This window comes from Coprinopsis cinerea, assembly GCF_000182895.1.
Source record: "Coprinopsis cinerea okayama7#130 chromosome 11 map unlocalized cont3.11, whole genome shotgun sequence".
NCBI classification, from domain to species: Eukaryota; Fungi; Basidiomycota; class Agaricomycetes; order Agaricales; family Psathyrellaceae; genus Coprinopsis; species Coprinopsis cinerea.
The window spans coordinates 1,711,617-1,726,820 of record NW_003307534.1 but is presented as its reverse complement, the minus strand read 5'-3'; the positions used below and the strand labels follow the sequence as shown (position 1 = coordinate 1,726,820).

The following is a 15,204-nucleotide window of genomic DNA, read 5'->3' as shown; positions in this document are numbered from 1 at the left end:
CAAAACATCCGGAGAAATCCAATTGTATAAAAAGAACAGAGAGAAGAGAGAGAAAACAGTATAGTCGAATGAAGATACTTTTCGTAAAGAAATCATCGTTATACGTAAAAAGGAAAAGGGATTTAAACGCGAGTGGTCCAACGATTTACGAGATGAAAAGATCTAGAAAGGATATGTGACCTCAACGCCTAGATTTAGAGTCGCATGATGAGCTGCTTGATGCCCGACATCCACAATCCAATGTCGTCCGTCTGCGAACCACGGGTGAGAAGGTCGACGTGGATGGCGAGAGCAGCGGGGCGGTCGCGAGCTTCCATGGCTAAAAGAGAGATATCAGTAAGTTCCCGTTCATCTACAAATCATCGACAAAAACATACCTCGAGTGAGGACGATCAACTGCTCGACAACAGGCTGGGACAACGTCTCGCAGTTGAGAGCATCGAACAGAGGGTTTATACGACGCTCCAAATCATCCACAAGGCGCTTTTGCGAAGGCTATATAACAAGATATCCATCATCAGTAAACAAAGCCATAAGAACTTAAAGAACAAAAGGAACGCACTGGAGTAGACTGCTTCATCCTGTTCAGATTTTCGAGGATGATCTCGTACGCGGGCTTGACATGGTCAGGAATATGGCTGCGGTCTCCAGGAGCTAAACCCATCAACCAGCAAGTCAGTATCTCTTCCCAAACACAATACGAAGTTACTTACGATACTTGGGCGGAGGCGGCCCCTGTCTCGCAGGCGGGTTCACCGAAGCAGCCCTAGGCGGCGCACCAGCCGGACCTCCAGGGGGCGGTCCACCGGGGGGAGGCGGTCCACCAGCCTGAGGCGGCATACCATGATGAGGCTGCTGCTGCGACGAAAGCGGTCTAGGCGGCGGCGCGTACGCCCCAGCCGAGTGCGGTGGTGGTGGTGGGGGCTGCTGATGCTGCTGAGCTCCAGGAGGCGGCGCGTACGGGTTGTTCGCTTGAGCAGGCCCGTCTTGAGGTGGTCCATACGGGTTGTTTGCCTGTGCAGGTCCGCCTTGGGGTGGTCCATACGGCCCGGGCGCATGCTGAGGTCCACCGTGTCCTGGAGGGGGAGGAGGGTGCTGCTGCTGCTGGCCTTGAGGTGCTCCATAAGGTCCCGCGGAAGGTCCTCGAGGGGGAGGCGCGTACTGGCTGGGAGTAGGCAACCTCGGGGGACCAGCATTCCCACCACCCGGCGACATTATCCTCGAAGGTGGAGCAACGGGCGGAGCTGCCGTCCTCGAGGGTGGTCGTGCTTGAGGAGGGAACTGGCCTGCAGGTGGAGGATGGACGACCCTCGCACCTTGTGGCGGGGGAGGAACTGGAGCACCACGTCCTTGCACGCTTCCAGGTCGGGGTGGAGGAGGGAGCGGGACTTGCCCTTGGCTGGGGTATGGAGAACCAGAAGGCGAGTACCCAGGGGTTGCAGGCGCCGCGTTCGGGAAGGGAGACGTGATCGGAGCAGGCGCGTTCTTGTTGACGTTGATGCTTGCAGGACGGTTGGGAATGGCCGGGGGAGCGTCGTTCCAGCCGCCTGCGTCGCGCTTGGGCGGAGGAGGGACGGTGGGAGGTCCGCCATTGGCAGCTCGAGGTGGAGGTGGGACACCAACGGGAGGTTGACGGGGCGGAGGTGGCTGCGAGAACGATGGGGCTGGATTGACTGGAGCGTATGGCGACTGTTGGTATGGACCGGCCTGAGTTGGTGGCTGATAACCACCAGCAGCTTGAGGGGGCTGGTAACCTGTATGCGCTTGATGTCCATATTGCTGCGCTGGAGGAGCAGGTGCGGCAGCCGTCGGTGCTTGGTATGGGTTGTAGTGGCTAACAGGTGCGGGCACAGGTGGTACAGGTACTCCTCTGGTCTGACCAACAGGAGCCGCGGGGGTATAACCATAGCCAGTTGCAGCAGAAGTGCTCGCAGCAGGCGCACGAGCAGGCAGCTGCACCTTGCTCGAGGTAGCCACCACCAACCTCTCCCGCTCAGCAGCCCTATCAACCAGCGGCGACGAGCCCTTGTAACCACTGGGCGTGAGCTTCAACACAGCCGCAGCCTCCTTCAACAAGCCCTGGGTCGTCAACAAGTCAGCGTACTCGAGGTATCGGTCGTACAGGTTGGCGAGCTTGAAGTTGTCAGGGGCCGAGTTCAACTCTTCGTCCTTGTAGTTAGTCGCAGAGCGGAAGATGGTAACCTTCTCGATGAACGACTGGAGCGCGCTGGCATGGACCGAGAAGTGCGAATCCTTATCGCCCGCCTGTTCCAAAAGCGCCTTCTCATCCTCCACCAACTCCTCTCCCCAAATACTGATCAACCTCTCCAAACGACCAGCCGCGAGGTAGGTGAGGGTCGCGTTCTTCCTGAATGCGTTAGCCTTGGCAACCGACTCGGCATCATCACCCTCCGCTTTCGCCAAACCAAACTGGAACTCCAACCTCACACCCAACTGCTCCGCCAAGCTCGCAAACTCCTCCTGGCTAGCAAACGTGCAGATAACGACGAAGATCTCTTGCCACTCCTGCAAGTCCGCGTTCTGAACAATATCCGCCAAGTCGTTGGTGACGATGCTCTGGAAGAGGCGGAGATAGGGTTGATCAGCGATCCGGCGTTCAAAGTATGCCTTCTGGGTCTTCTGCAACAGTTCAGGGCCTCCACGAGCGGCGAGAAGGATCGCATCTGCGAATCGATCAGAGGACAGGCAGAGTGAAACAGCAGATTCAAAGTCGCCCAGGACGAGCGCTTTAGTGACCAATCGATCGTTCTCCGAGTCTTCGGTGGGGTAGATCTTGAAGCCACTGCTCTTCGACATCACTTCGGATGTGACGGAAGAGGGACCCGAACCAATGGTGGCAGCCACGGAAGAATCGATAGGGTAATTGGTGTGAGGAACGTGGACTGGGAGCGAGTCACCACCAGATTGACCGATCGTGTTGAAGAAGTCCTGACCAGCGTCGAGTTGGGGAGTGCCAGGGCCATCGTCTTCACCGAACAAGCTGGGTACAGTTGTGGTTGATTCTCGATCTTCCAAACGGGAGCTGGCGGTATCGGATACGGTCTCGGAGGGTTCCTTCTCGTTGCTCTCGGCGGTTTCGCTGTCGGATGGGGCGTCCTGGCGCTCAGGTTCGGCGAACGAGACAACTGGCTCGTGCGGCTTCTCCTCAGTGATATCCTCCTCCTGCTCAACTTCAGCGCGAGCAGCGGATGCCTTGAGACTGTCAACAGCCTCAGCAACACGTGCTGCGATCTCAGCCTTGGAGAAGCCAAGCAACGTGACGAGTTCCTCTCGCGAGTTGGCCTTGAACAGGCTCAGCAACGCCTTCCACGCTGGACTGGGGGCTTGTTCGACCTTCTTCTCGGCAAACTCCTTCAAGTTTTCTCCAGCGATAGCCTCTTGAAGAGCCTTGGCCCGATCCACAAAGTCTTGTTCGGTGACGACATCGCGAATGTGGACGACACTGCTCTGGTTTTTTCCTTGTGCAGAAGGAAGGTTGGAGACAGAGACGAGCTTGCCTCCAAAGCCGAAGGAACTCGAGACGGGGCGACGAAGCCATTTCGGTGGTTGTTTGAGGGAGAACGTGCCGGCCGACGATCGAGCGAAGCCAGGAGTGGAGAAGATATCTGCACCATCGGGTCGGGCAGAGGGGAGCTTGTCATCGGCGGCCTCGTTGGTCGATTGGATGTTATGGATTCCAATAGTTCCGTCGAAGAACGCGGTGGCGAGCAGGTCAGGGTTGCGAGGGCACCAATCGACTTGGAACGCCCAGTTGTCGGCCGAAGGGAGCTCGCCAATGATCTCAGAAGTTTGAGGATTCCAGCAAAGGGCTCGGTTGTCTTTACCGCATGACAACAGCAAGTCTGCGTCCTGTTTGCACCACGAAAGTGACAAAACGCCCTTCTCGTGACCTGTCAAGATCTAGCAGGCGTTAGGTTTCGTCTCGTCTCCTCCAATATGGTTGCGTGCACACCTTTTCAGGAGCTCGGGCATTACGGAGATCCCAGACCATAATGACGGGCGATGAATCGTCTTCGGACGCAGTGACAACACGAGTAGCCTAGGAGTAATTCAGAAATGGCAAGGAAATGAACAAAATGAAATTCACGCACGTTGTCTGGATGCCAGGCGATATCGCTCATACCACGCCTTCCTCCCGCAGCCATTCCACCACCCATATGACCAGCCAGGGTCCCTGCACCACCACCATACGCCAACGCCACGACTTCGCGCTTTCCTCGCAGATCCCAAACGACGGTATATCCCGTGGTGCTTGCTCCAGCGAGGACATATTGAACTTGCTGATTCCAAGCGACAGACGTGATTTCGTCGAGTTTTGTGCTCTTCGTACCTGGGGTTGGGGTGTACGGTTTACTAGGGTCTTTAAGATCCCAGATGTAGACCTAATGCGAGTGCAGGTGAGCACGACGGGTCGATCGCGCGATTGGCTGGGCACGTACCTCGCCAGCGACACCTCCTGATGCCAACAGATTCGTTTGGATTGGGTTGAAATCTAATCCCCGGACTGGACCTGTGTGATTCGTGTTTCGCAGAATCAGAGATTCACTGGCACTGGTTCCTGGACATCAGCCTCTTCCTCTGCACGATAGGATTGGATTTACGCACTCTGCGCCGGCGAGGATCTTTGCAGGATCCCACAGAGCAAATTCGCCGTTCTCGAGACCAGCAGCAATCACGCCCTGCGAATAGGTGCTGTTCACATATCCCCACGCAAGTCGGTTGAATCTAGCAAGCCGCCCAACGTCAACGCTCGTTCTCGTCGTCAACGACAACTCAAATCGCACCTTGCATGGTCGGATACAGACGCCTTGGGCCCGTTCTGGCCAACCCCACCCAAATCATATTCGTCCTGGTCGAGAAAGTCGGGTGCCCAGATTTCGAGTTGGCTCTCGTTGCTGAACGACTCGTCGAGCGCGCCAGCGACCGTTCCTGTTGCCAACAGCGGCAACGACGCCGACGGCGACCACGCAAACGTGGACGTCCTGTGGATTTCCTTGAGTTTCATCGTCGTTCTGGATAACGATGACGAGCAACGGTCGCTCCTGACACGTCGCTGCATCAGCGACCGGCCCTGAAGCGCACACGTGATATGGAGACACGTGGCCTATGCTCGACAGGGGCTCGCGGGCGCCTAAGTGTCGGTCGGCTGGTAGTTTTATGAATCCAACCAGAGGGAATATCATCTGAGGGATTTTGCAGATGAGAGCTAGCTTCGCTGCATAGATATGTCAAACCCGCAGCCATTGGTCGTAGCCAGCAACTAATAGCAATCTGTAACCCTATCATAAGTCCTGCGCTACACTTCCCCCTGGTCCCGTCGTACGTAAGTAGTCTGTATCATCTCCAATGACTACCTTATCTATAGGGATACCTACCTCAAGTTATTCTATGTGGTTAGATAACGACGATACTGCGAGAAATGATAAGGCATCGCAGAAGAGTGTCGTCACCAGGGAACTGACTTGTAATGGCACATAATACATGGAAGGCTATGTCACCTAGGCCCTTCAATCAGCTCTCTAATTACTATAGCTGCAATCTTGGATATGATGTGCCGAGGACATTAAGGATCACGGAGTACTGTTACATGGAGACACTTGGAAGAGTCGAGCAAACTGGGCATCAAGGTCAACTCTGCCAAGTAGATTTGGGCTTATACATAGTCATATAAACCCCAGTCCATATTTCAACTAGTCTCAATCCCCTTGCCCAACACTCACTTAACCTCACTTCCAACGTCTGTGACGAGCGCTGGTCGCTTCGACAAAAATAATCCACTATGCAAATCCTATCGAGATATATTCTGGTGTTGATCGCCTTGTTCCTGGGGGTAGGCTTTTCCACCGCTGCGCCTCTGAGATATGCTAGCAACTCTGTAGAGAGAGCCAGACATATGGTACGTGACTATCTTTCCCTCCTACCCAGTACTAATTTTGCCGACTCTTGACACCTTGGTACAGCCTGAGAACGGACGGCACTGGCACACTATTGGCGGTCAGGATATTCATCCAGTGAGTATCGCGTTAGGTTCCTCGAATTTACCAAAGTCTAACTGCTGTGGTATATCAAAAGCGATGGCGTCACAACTGGCTTCCCTCGAGCAAATCCAGGACATAGTTTGAAAGGGTGCACAACCGCAAATCGAAAACCGCAAATTAACAAGCATAAAAACCGCTTTGTATACTATCACAGTCTCACTTCTGTATATTAACAATGAGAAAAAAGCATCTGAACAATGCTATCCTGTCGTCTCAACCCTCTCCCATCGCAGTCGGGGAGGAATCGACGATAAGTGCCCAAAGCCCCACCGCGTTGTCAAAAGCCTCAGGACCAAACACCCAACATCAATCCCAAGCGCAATCCGACAGCACCGGACATTGATCTCATGCATTTTGAATTTCACCATGAGCTCAACCCCTCTCCAATCCCTAGTCCCGGGCTACATCCAAGTCGAAGACTTCGGAGACTCCGACGAATACGAAGATGAAGAAGAAATTTCCTACGTAACCCTGGATCTGGGCACCGTCGAGCCCACACTCGTTCCAAGCGCCTCAAGCTACTACTTGATCGTAAAACCCGTTTCTTCTTAGAGAGAGGGAAGGAACTGCTTACAGCAGCCTAGGGACTCGACACTCCAACACCCTTTCTCCAGCTACAAGGGACAGTACTGAAAGGACGACACAACCATTTACTCGGTACCGAATTGGTCTTCTCGGAGAACCCAGGTGAGTTCAACCCACACAGACAAGCTTGAACACAATGCCGAGCGTTCCACAGATCCTCAGGAACGCAGTAAACGCCCAGTACACCACATCGCCAACACAGAACAACGAATCCTCTTCAAAGAGGTCACACTAGAGCCCAAATCCCCCGAATCCAACAAGGACGATAAAGGCGCGTCTCGGAAAGACGGCGGCGGGGTCGAGCAGGACAGCCAGAAGATCGACCGGATGACTGGACGCGTCGCACCACCTACACGAGCACCGCGAACAAGAGGGAAGAAGAAAAACAAGGAAAAGGAAAAAGCTGCAGAGCCTGAAACCCAGGCTTCCGGTTCGCAGCCAGACGACCACCAGGAAGGAGGACATGACACTGAAGACGCGATGGACGTCGTGCAAGATTAATTCCTCGGGTGCTAGAATTTCGACTGCTTTTACTCGTCGAACCGCCGTCCTACCTGTTCCACAGATACTCAGACAAATTCAATGACGAATAACTAACGAAGTCCAGGTTCCTTGATGGATTCACCGGGCCGTTGGAAACAGGGGGAGATAGACGACGACTGTCCTCAGGTTCGCTTCTAAGCTCAGGACTGTCATGTATTCATTAGCGTTTGAATCTAAAGAGACATCCCTGTGAGTGTGACACAGCTTTGGTGTGCGGGCTTCACGGACTAAATCAAGGCGAGAATGACAGAATGAGCATAGAATTTCCGGATACGGCTGAGAGACGAAGGCGACCCCACAGAACAGAAGCTCATCTGTCGACGCCCTGTTTTTGGAGCACTTTACACATACAGGAGATGCTCGTATTCTGGAAATCCGATGGAACGACGCTGCATAGTAAAACCTTTGGGTGGCCAATTCAGTCGCTGTGCGCACAGTGCGGTTTATGCGCTTCTCCGACTTCGCGACAGATCACAGGTCACGGGCGATAAGATTGGGAGTACTTTCTTTGAATAGCGAAGCTAGGAAATGAACGAAAGGAGTGAGTAAGTTTCCTATTCCTAGATAAAATGAACTGATAGACCGTGTGCTCTTTGACCAGGACACCAAGTTCCCTGTCGAACTTGCTTCAGAACCTCTGTTCCCTTCGTTCTTTGAAGCAGGCATAGGAACAGGGGCTACTGAATTACCATGTCTCTCCTATCTTAAACTGCATGCATGTCGGATGTGTGTGAAGATCCATGTTTGAAGTACACGGAAGGATGAAATCTCGCTGCCTTCCTATCCCTGGAGATCCAACGCCATGCCCAAAAGAGAGGTATAAAAGGCACTTCCCAAGTTGAAACACTCTTCAAACAGGCCACCCTAATCTTCAAGAAGAAAACATCCAGTATCCTATGGTCAGTTCCGAGTCTACTTGTCCCATCACCATATTCCTTTGCTGACTTCTTTTCAGAGCACCTCTACCAGACTACCCGCCTCATATCTCCGGGGCGCACCCAAGAGCCGGTTGAGCCGTTACAACGGATGGCTCCCAGCCCGCCCCGAGATCTACCGCGAGTTCATCCAGCGGCACAGGCAGATCGGCAAGGACAGGCGCCGGGCTGCAGTCCCCCACCAACCCATCGTCCAAAAGTTCGCCGACACTATCAGGGGCGACCCTGAAATGTCCGCGCTCATGGACGAAGTCTTCATCGAGGCGGCCAAGCCTCCCAACCTCGACACTGTGGGTGGTCCACAGTCCATCATCGATCTATCTCTACAAAGCTGATATTCTTGTTCTGTTAGGTGGACAACTTTGACGAGTTGCTATACGGTATGGACGCGATCGTCGTCGCCCCTCCCAAGTACTACCTTGCAAAAGACGAAAACGGCAACATCATCGGCGAACCCGTGGGCGTGCCCATGCACCTCCTCTTCGACCTCCTCAGCAACACCGCTGCGGCTTACGACCTCTTCCGCCGGCCAGCATTCAACCAAGCGCTCAAAGAAGTCTTCGACGAGTGGGGCCGCTACCTGACCACCAGCGACTCCAACAAGTCGCTCAACGAGACTGAGGAGGGGTGGTTCGGGGCTGCGGCGTTGGCCAGTCTCGAAGAGGGGCGTGGCAACTTCAACGATACTTGGATCTGCCCGAACCCCGATGCGGAGAATCGCGGCTACGAGTCCTGGGACGCGTTCTTCACCCGCCTCGCGCAGCCCAATGCGCGCCCCGTCCTCGCTCCGGAGGACAAATCCCTCATCCACAACGCGTGCGAGTCTACCACCTTCGCTATCGCCACTGACGTCAAGAAGAACGACCAGTTCTGGCTCAAGACGCAGGCCTATTCCTTGCGCAACATGCTGAACAAGGACGAGAACTACGCTGACAAGTTCGTGGGTGGGACGGTCTACCAGGCGTTCCTCAGTCCCCAGGACTACCACCGCTGGCACGCCCCCGTCGACGGCACCATCGTCGACACCGTCTCCGTTCCAGGCACCTACTACGGCGTCCTGTTCGACGCCGGCGCCGAGGAGGACGACCCCGATCTCCAACCCGGCGACCCGCACGGCGCGATCATCCGCTCCCAAGCCTACCTCACCACCACCGCCGCCCGCGCCCTCATCTACATCCAAGCCGACAACCCCGCCATCGGTCTCATGTGCTTCATCGGTATCGGAATGGGCGAAGTCTCCACCTGCGAGATCACCGTCAACAAAGGTGACCGCGTCAAGACGGGCGATGAGATTGGGATGTTCCACTTTGGTGGATCGTCCCATGCGATGATCTTTGGTCCCCAGGCTAAACTTACGTTTGCGCAAGAGATTGAGATTGATAAACACCAATTGGTTAATTCTGTTCTTGCGCAGGTTGAGAAGGCCTAGGGAATACGAAAGTGACTACACTGTGACTATGTGCGTCTTGAGGTGCCTAACGTTGAAAGAACATGGGGACTTTCTGTTTTGGTTGTACTTGTATCGTAGCGAAAAGAAATGTTGTAAACAGCTGTTAGTGTGTAATAACTACCCTCCGTTTGCCTATCACCCTTCCTTACAGGGAGCAGAAAGCAGAAACGAGGTCTTCATAGTCAACAAGAGTTGTCGGCGCCTATCAATAGCTCTCTCCCGATCAACCCGGAATGCTAAGTTCAAAAATTTAATTTTATTCATGGCTTAGCAAGGATAAGCCCCTATTTTGGACAAGGGCTAGCCCGCCATCCGTTCTTGTTCTCAAACCACCACCAATGGCCACCTCAAAGCGCGTATGATGGGGAAAGCGCGCGTAGCCACGCGCCATACAATGTCTCCAAGCGCCCTGGAAGATCTCTACAACCAATTCAAATCCTGGAACGAGGAATACTCCACCAATGCCCTGCGCAGTCTTTCGCAACCTTCGGAGAACAGGGCCCCGCCTCCCGTTTTACCACCCCAGCGTGTGGTCAGAGGCGACAAACCCAAGGCCCACGAGGGCGAGACATTCACGATTAGGGATGTGGAAAATCAGACAGAGACGCGGGCTGATGTCCAGATCGTCGATGTCAACCCAAGTTTCCGCCCGCATGCGAGCTATGAAGTTTGCACGCCCTCTGACAGGAATTTTATCGTCGGGGATGACCCGAAACCTATGCTTTTCCGACCTTTCTCGGACGATCCTACGTTCAATCATCAAGGCTACGACGAGGAGTACGAGGTATACGCCTGGGACCATCTTCCCGACCCAGATTGTAAGTCAAATGACCCCCCGGTGTACTTATTAGCAGCGTTTGAGTCCCCCTAGTAGAACTCTTGTCGGCGGAGATAATGTCAAGGTTCGACCTTTCGCCTTGTGATATTGATGTAATGGGCTTGCCAAAAGGCGTCAAGACCCGAAGGTCAGTCGTACCTTTTTCGTTCGCGGGGGCGATTCTGATCGTACTGCAGAGACCACGCAGAGTTGCCGGCGGGATGGAAGCATCCTGCTGCAGACGACGCGTCACACAGTGGTGCAGGACCGCGGGAGCAGCTGCAGAGGCTCGCACTCTACTTCTGCAACAATCCGAATTGTTTGACAGGTTATTGTACCGTTCACGGTAAGCTGGTGTACGAGCGATGACGGACCAGCTTCGCTGATAGCCACCCCCCAGAGGAGATGCCACTTCTACACCCAGTCGCGCCAAGCGTCTCCGACGACACCCTCGCCAACTCTACGCCAGAGGCCTGCGGCGAGAATTGTTTTCTCTTGAAACTCTCTACGCGACCTGTGGTATGTGAGGCTCCTTCATGAGTGTTCGGTGCTAATTCTCGTCCAAGCCCGATCCTTGGACCGATAACGATGTGGAAATGCTGGAGGTAGTGCTCGAACAATCGCCAGATGCACTTCCTTGCGATCTTGCCGTCATATGTCGCAAGCCATGCTATGAGGTTTCAAAACGCCGTCGGGAATATTTTGCAATCCACAAACCGGAGAAGTCCCGCCGGCGTCCGCACCCTCCACGTTTCAATGGTGAGAATTCTGTAACAGCTCTCTTTTCGCCAATTTTTACCCAGGTTCACAGACCTAGAATCAAGTCAATTCACACCGTACGACTTGGTCATTTCTCTCTCGGATCGCCCTGATGGTCCCGCAGGAATCTGCCATGTGGCCACGAAGGCCCCTGTGACTCCTCGTCCAACTGCGTCTGCTGGCAAAACGATGCGCACTGTACGCTCAGTTGTCGTTGCGATAAGAAATGTACGTTTTCCACCCTCTAAATGAATCCATTTCTCAGAGATTCCAGGCATACGCCAGCGGAAAGGTTGCAGTTGCACTGGAAGGAAAGGGAAGAGGACGTGCAGCAAGGGCTGCTCGTGCTACGATTCCCATTTGGAATGTGATCCGCGATTATGTCTGCGCTGCTGTGCAAAGTAGGCTCTGTGTATTCGTTTACTTCCGCTTTTCCGTCGCTAATCTCGGTATAATAGAGGTTGGTGTGTGGTCGAAAGACGGAAAGAAGCAAGTTAATCCTCCTTATTAGACCCGACTGGAAGCAAGAGCTGTCGGAATGTAGGACTTCAACAAGGATGGTCGAAGGCGAGTTTGGACCTTCCTATTTGGTTTATCATTTCTCATCTTGGTTTAGGCAGTCGAAGTTCGTCAAACTCGATGGGGCTTGGGACTTTTCCTTCTCGAAGATGCGGATGAAGACGAGCTTGTACTTGGTATGCCTATTTCCGCGCGATCATCAAGATTGATGATGACCCTTTCCCATGTCCAGAGTATACAGGTGAACTAATCTTCGAGCCAACCACCAAGTCCAGAGAGTAAGTCTGCAGGCCAATCCACTCTGAGCCAAATATATTGACAAAGGCACTCCCGCCAGCCACATCGTAACCCATCGAGAGCGTGGATATCTATTTCAGCTCAACTCGACTGTATCGGTGGATAGTTCGTTTCTTGGGACTGCTGGCCGGTATATCAACCACGACGAAACACCGAACTGCAAAGCCAACAGTGAGTCTGCTTTCATACTTGACCACCCGCCACAAGCCTTTTTACTTACTCACCCCCAAGTCCGACTTGTCAACGGTGAACACCGCATTGGAGTCTTCACACGTGAGTCCATTTCTCAATTCTTCCTAGACGTTAGCTCACCGAGATATAGTGAAACCCCTGAAGAAAGGGACAGAGATTCTTTTTGATTATGGGCCGTCGTTCTTCATGTCACAGAACTCTGGCCAGGAATCACGGAAGGTCGGAACGGCCAAAGGTCCGTTAGACATCCCGGAAGATGCCTCCGATTCTTCATACCACGAAGAATGTGAGGAATCAGATATATGAACTAGTAGATGGGCCTTACGTGGTACCTTTGACATCGATATCCTACTCCCACACTTACATTCGATCAGCCAGGCTCTCGAAATGACCAAGAGGTGGATATCCCTCTTTCGAATTTGCCTTGAAGTTCGGTCTCTCATTGGCTCCGATTCGATCGGGCGAAATAGGCGCCGGCGGCGTTGGGTTGAAAATGAAAGCGCGCGATCGGTTCTTGGTTACAACCACGCACAAGGCAAATGTATTTCTCATTTCATGGTACATCAGGTTTTTTACATACACGTTGACACGTTGAGCTGTAAAGCGACAGTCCACTAGCAAATTTCGCCATACAAGTACAAGTACAGAACACGTTCGACTTCAACCTTTTTGGGCTAAACGCTATCTACCTAGGCCTCCGTAGCCTGGGCGAGGATCGAATTGACCAAATGGTGCTGGTCAACCTGGACGACGTCCGCGAAGGTAAGTTTGGCCTGGGGGCCGAAGATCATCGCATGAGACGATCCACCAAAGTGGAACATCCCAATCTCGTTGCCCGTCTTGACGCGGTCGCCTTTTTTGACGGTGACCTCGCAGGTGGAGACTTCGCCCATTCCAATTCCGATGAAGCACATGAGGCCGATGTCGGGGTTGTCGGCTTGGATGTAGATGAGGGCACGAGCGGCGGTGGTGGTGAGGTAGGCTTGGGAGCGGATGATGGCACCGTGGGGGTCACCGGGTTTGAGATCGGGATCGCCTTCCTCCGCTCCAGCGTCGAACAAGACACCGTAGTAGGTGCCCGGAACCAGGACGGTGTCGATGATAGTACCATCGACGGGGGCGTGCCAGCGGTGGTAGTCCTGAGGGCTGAGGAACGCCTGGTAGACCGTCCCACCCACGAACTTGTCAGCGTAGTTATCGTCCTTGTTCAGCATGTTGTGCAACGAATAGGCCTGCGTCTTGAGCCAGAACTGGTCGTTCTTCTTGACATTGTAGGAGATGTTGAAGGTGGTGGACTCGCACGCGTTGTGGATGAGGGACTTGTCGTCAGCGGCCTGGACAGGACGGGCGTTCTCCTGAGGCTGCCTGGTGAAGAAAGCATCCCAGGACTGGAAACCGCGGTTGGGCGCAGTCGGGTCTGGGCAGATCCAGGTGGAGTTGAAGTCTCCACGCCCTTCCTCGAGACTGGCCAAGGCAGCAGGTCCGAACCACCCCTCGTCAGTCTCGTTAAGACTCTTGTTGGAGTCGGTGGTGGTCAGGTAGCAGCCCCACTCGTCAAAGACTTCCTTGAGGATGACGTTGAATGCTGGCCTGTGGAATAGGTTGTACCCAGCAGCGGTGTTGCTCAGGAGGTCGAAAAGAAAAAACATCGGGACGCCGACTGGCTCTCCGATGACGTTGCCACTCTCGTCCTTGGCCAGAACATACTTGGGGGGAGCGTAGACGAGCGCATCCATGGCATAGAGCAGCTCTTCGAAGTTGTCAAGCTGGCGGGCAGGCAGATCGTCAGTGTGCTGTACGGAAAGTCGATTGTAAGAAGGGAGCTTACAGTCTCGAGGCCGGGAGGTTTAGCCGCCTGGATGAAGACCTCGTCAATGAGGGCCGACATTTCAGGGTCGGCCCTGATGGTGTCGGAAAACTTCTGAATGACAGGGGCGTGTTCAGCGGCTGCACGGCGCCTGTCCTTGCCAATTTGGCGGTGGCGATGAACGAACTCGCGATAAACCTCGGGGCGCGCAGGGAGCCATCCGTTGTAACGGCTCAACCGACTCTTGGGTGCGCCCCTGAGATAGGTGGGTTGCTTAGCAGAACTCTGAGGCGTGGTCAGGGAGGTAGTAGGACTTGAGAGAGTAGTAGACAGACCATGTGGGTTTGGGTGGCGAGTAGCTTGTAGAGGTTCAGACTTTTCTTGTCTGAGTCTCCATTAAGTCCATTGCATCCCATTTATATGTTTTCGGCATGTCGATCTCCCGTCCGGATGGGGTGACATTCGGTTTGAGACTCAGCGAACCTTACCCAAGCTGCCAATTCGGAGGCTCCACCGATGGAGATAACTGTCAAAGGAACCTGAAAATAAGACAGGCACTGCGCCAGTCGAATGGCGTTTAGTGCTATTCTTAGCCCACGAGCGGGAGAAGCGTACTGACTTTGGGGGAATATGTCACAAGAAGAGTCGGAACTCCCTGGGAGTGACGCTCTTCCACCTGCATTCATCTCCTTTCTTTCCACCCCATTGCTTCTCTATTCAACAGTGGATCTACTTCGGTGCTAACCTGTGACCTCCAATTGGCGTAGATCTGTCAGTGGCGTTGGAAGTGGAAAGTGCGGACACTCATCACCACTCACTGTCAACTTTGCTCCCCAAACACGACATCGCGAAAGTGCCCCTATCCACACCCACTGATTCACCTACGAAAGGAAGGCAAGACTAGTCGACAAGTTCCATGTCGTGACACTTCCGCATGGTGCACTAACTCTTCGATTCCCAGTCGGATCTTGGTGGTCTCCGTCATCTTCTCGTTATCCTATTCTATGAACGCGTTCCCGAAGACAGCACCTCCACAGCAGTTCACATGAGCCATACATCAAAGGTTATGTGTGTTCACATGGCGTTCCTGAAGGTTGAAATGGATGAAAATGCGGTGAAGTTTGAACACCTAGTACCAGCCCGAGCGCTCACAATCTCTATTTATTTCCAACGCCTTTAGCAAACGCCCAGCGATAGTCCGTTGGTCCGGGCGCCCTCGGGCGCTTGATGATTTTAAAAAT

General features: G+C 53.8%; 6 protein-coding genes across 6 annotated transcripts; 4 read left to right on the top strand and 2 right to left on the bottom strand.

Annotated features, from left to right (window-relative positions):
• Positions 1-8: 8 nt before the first annotated feature.
• Positions 9-5,497, bottom strand: CC1G_09232 (structural molecule; the record flags this gene model as incomplete). The annotated part of the gene is made up of 10 exons (XM_001838803.2): positions 9-319; positions 378-495; positions 563-654; positions 714-3,921; positions 3,974-4,060; positions 4,113-4,403; positions 4,461-4,572; positions 4,627-4,746; positions 4,806-5,003; positions 5,484-5,497. The coding sequence occupies 10 exons, from the start codon at positions 5,495-5,497 to the stop codon at positions 195-197; spliced, it is 4,365 nt and encodes a 1,454-aa protein (XP_001838855.2). The 3' UTR covers positions 9-194.
• A 303-nt stretch (positions 5,498-5,800) lies between these two features.
• Positions 5,801-6,138, top strand: CC1G_09233 (hypothetical protein; the record flags this gene model as incomplete). The annotated part of the gene is made up of 3 exons (XM_001838804.2): positions 5,801-5,917; positions 5,982-6,032; positions 6,094-6,138. The coding sequence occupies 3 exons, from the start codon at positions 5,801-5,803 to the stop codon at positions 6,136-6,138; spliced, it is 213 nt and encodes a 70-aa protein (XP_001838856.2).
• A 287-nt stretch (positions 6,139-6,425) lies between these two features.
• CC1G_09234 (hypothetical protein) lies at positions 6,426-7,145 on the top strand (the record flags this gene model as incomplete). The annotated part of the gene is made up of 3 exons (XM_001838805.1): positions 6,426-6,590; positions 6,674-6,746; positions 6,799-7,145. 3 exons carry the CDS (start codon positions 6,426-6,428, stop codon positions 7,143-7,145), a joined length of 585 nt encoding a protein of 194 aa, XP_001838857.1.
• Positions 7,146-7,715: 570 nt separating this feature from the next.
• On the top strand, positions 7,716-9,551 carry CC1G_09235 (hypothetical protein; the record flags this gene model as incomplete). The annotated part of the gene is made up of 4 exons (XM_001838806.2): positions 7,716-7,728; positions 8,046-8,086; positions 8,143-8,412; positions 8,475-9,551. The coding sequence occupies 4 exons, from the start codon at positions 7,716-7,718 to the stop codon at positions 9,549-9,551; spliced, it is 1,401 nt and encodes a 466-aa protein (XP_001838858.2).
• A 415-nt stretch (positions 9,552-9,966) lies between these two features.
• Positions 9,967-12,693, top strand: CC1G_09236 (hypothetical protein; the record flags this gene model as incomplete). The annotated part of the gene is made up of 14 exons (XM_001838807.2): positions 9,967-10,390; positions 10,444-10,537; positions 10,587-10,735; positions 10,790-10,908; positions 10,956-11,148; positions 11,201-11,346; positions 11,414-11,549; positions 11,607-11,612; positions 11,660-11,688; positions 11,765-11,843; positions 11,900-11,945; positions 12,005-12,135; positions 12,196-12,237; positions 12,287-12,693. The coding sequence occupies 14 exons, from the start codon at positions 9,967-9,969 to the stop codon at positions 12,460-12,462; spliced, it is 1,770 nt and encodes a 589-aa protein (XP_001838859.2). The 3' UTR covers positions 12,463-12,693.
• Positions 12,694-12,845: 152 nt separating this feature from the next.
• Positions 12,846-14,379, bottom strand: CC1G_09237 (phosphatidylserine decarboxylase; the record flags this gene model as incomplete). The annotated part of the gene is made up of 3 exons (XM_001838808.1): positions 12,846-13,922; positions 13,985-14,248; positions 14,299-14,379. The coding sequence occupies 3 exons, from the start codon at positions 14,377-14,379 to the stop codon at positions 12,846-12,848; spliced, it is 1,422 nt and encodes a 473-aa protein (XP_001838860.1).
• Between the last annotated feature and the right edge of the window lie 825 nt (positions 14,380-15,204).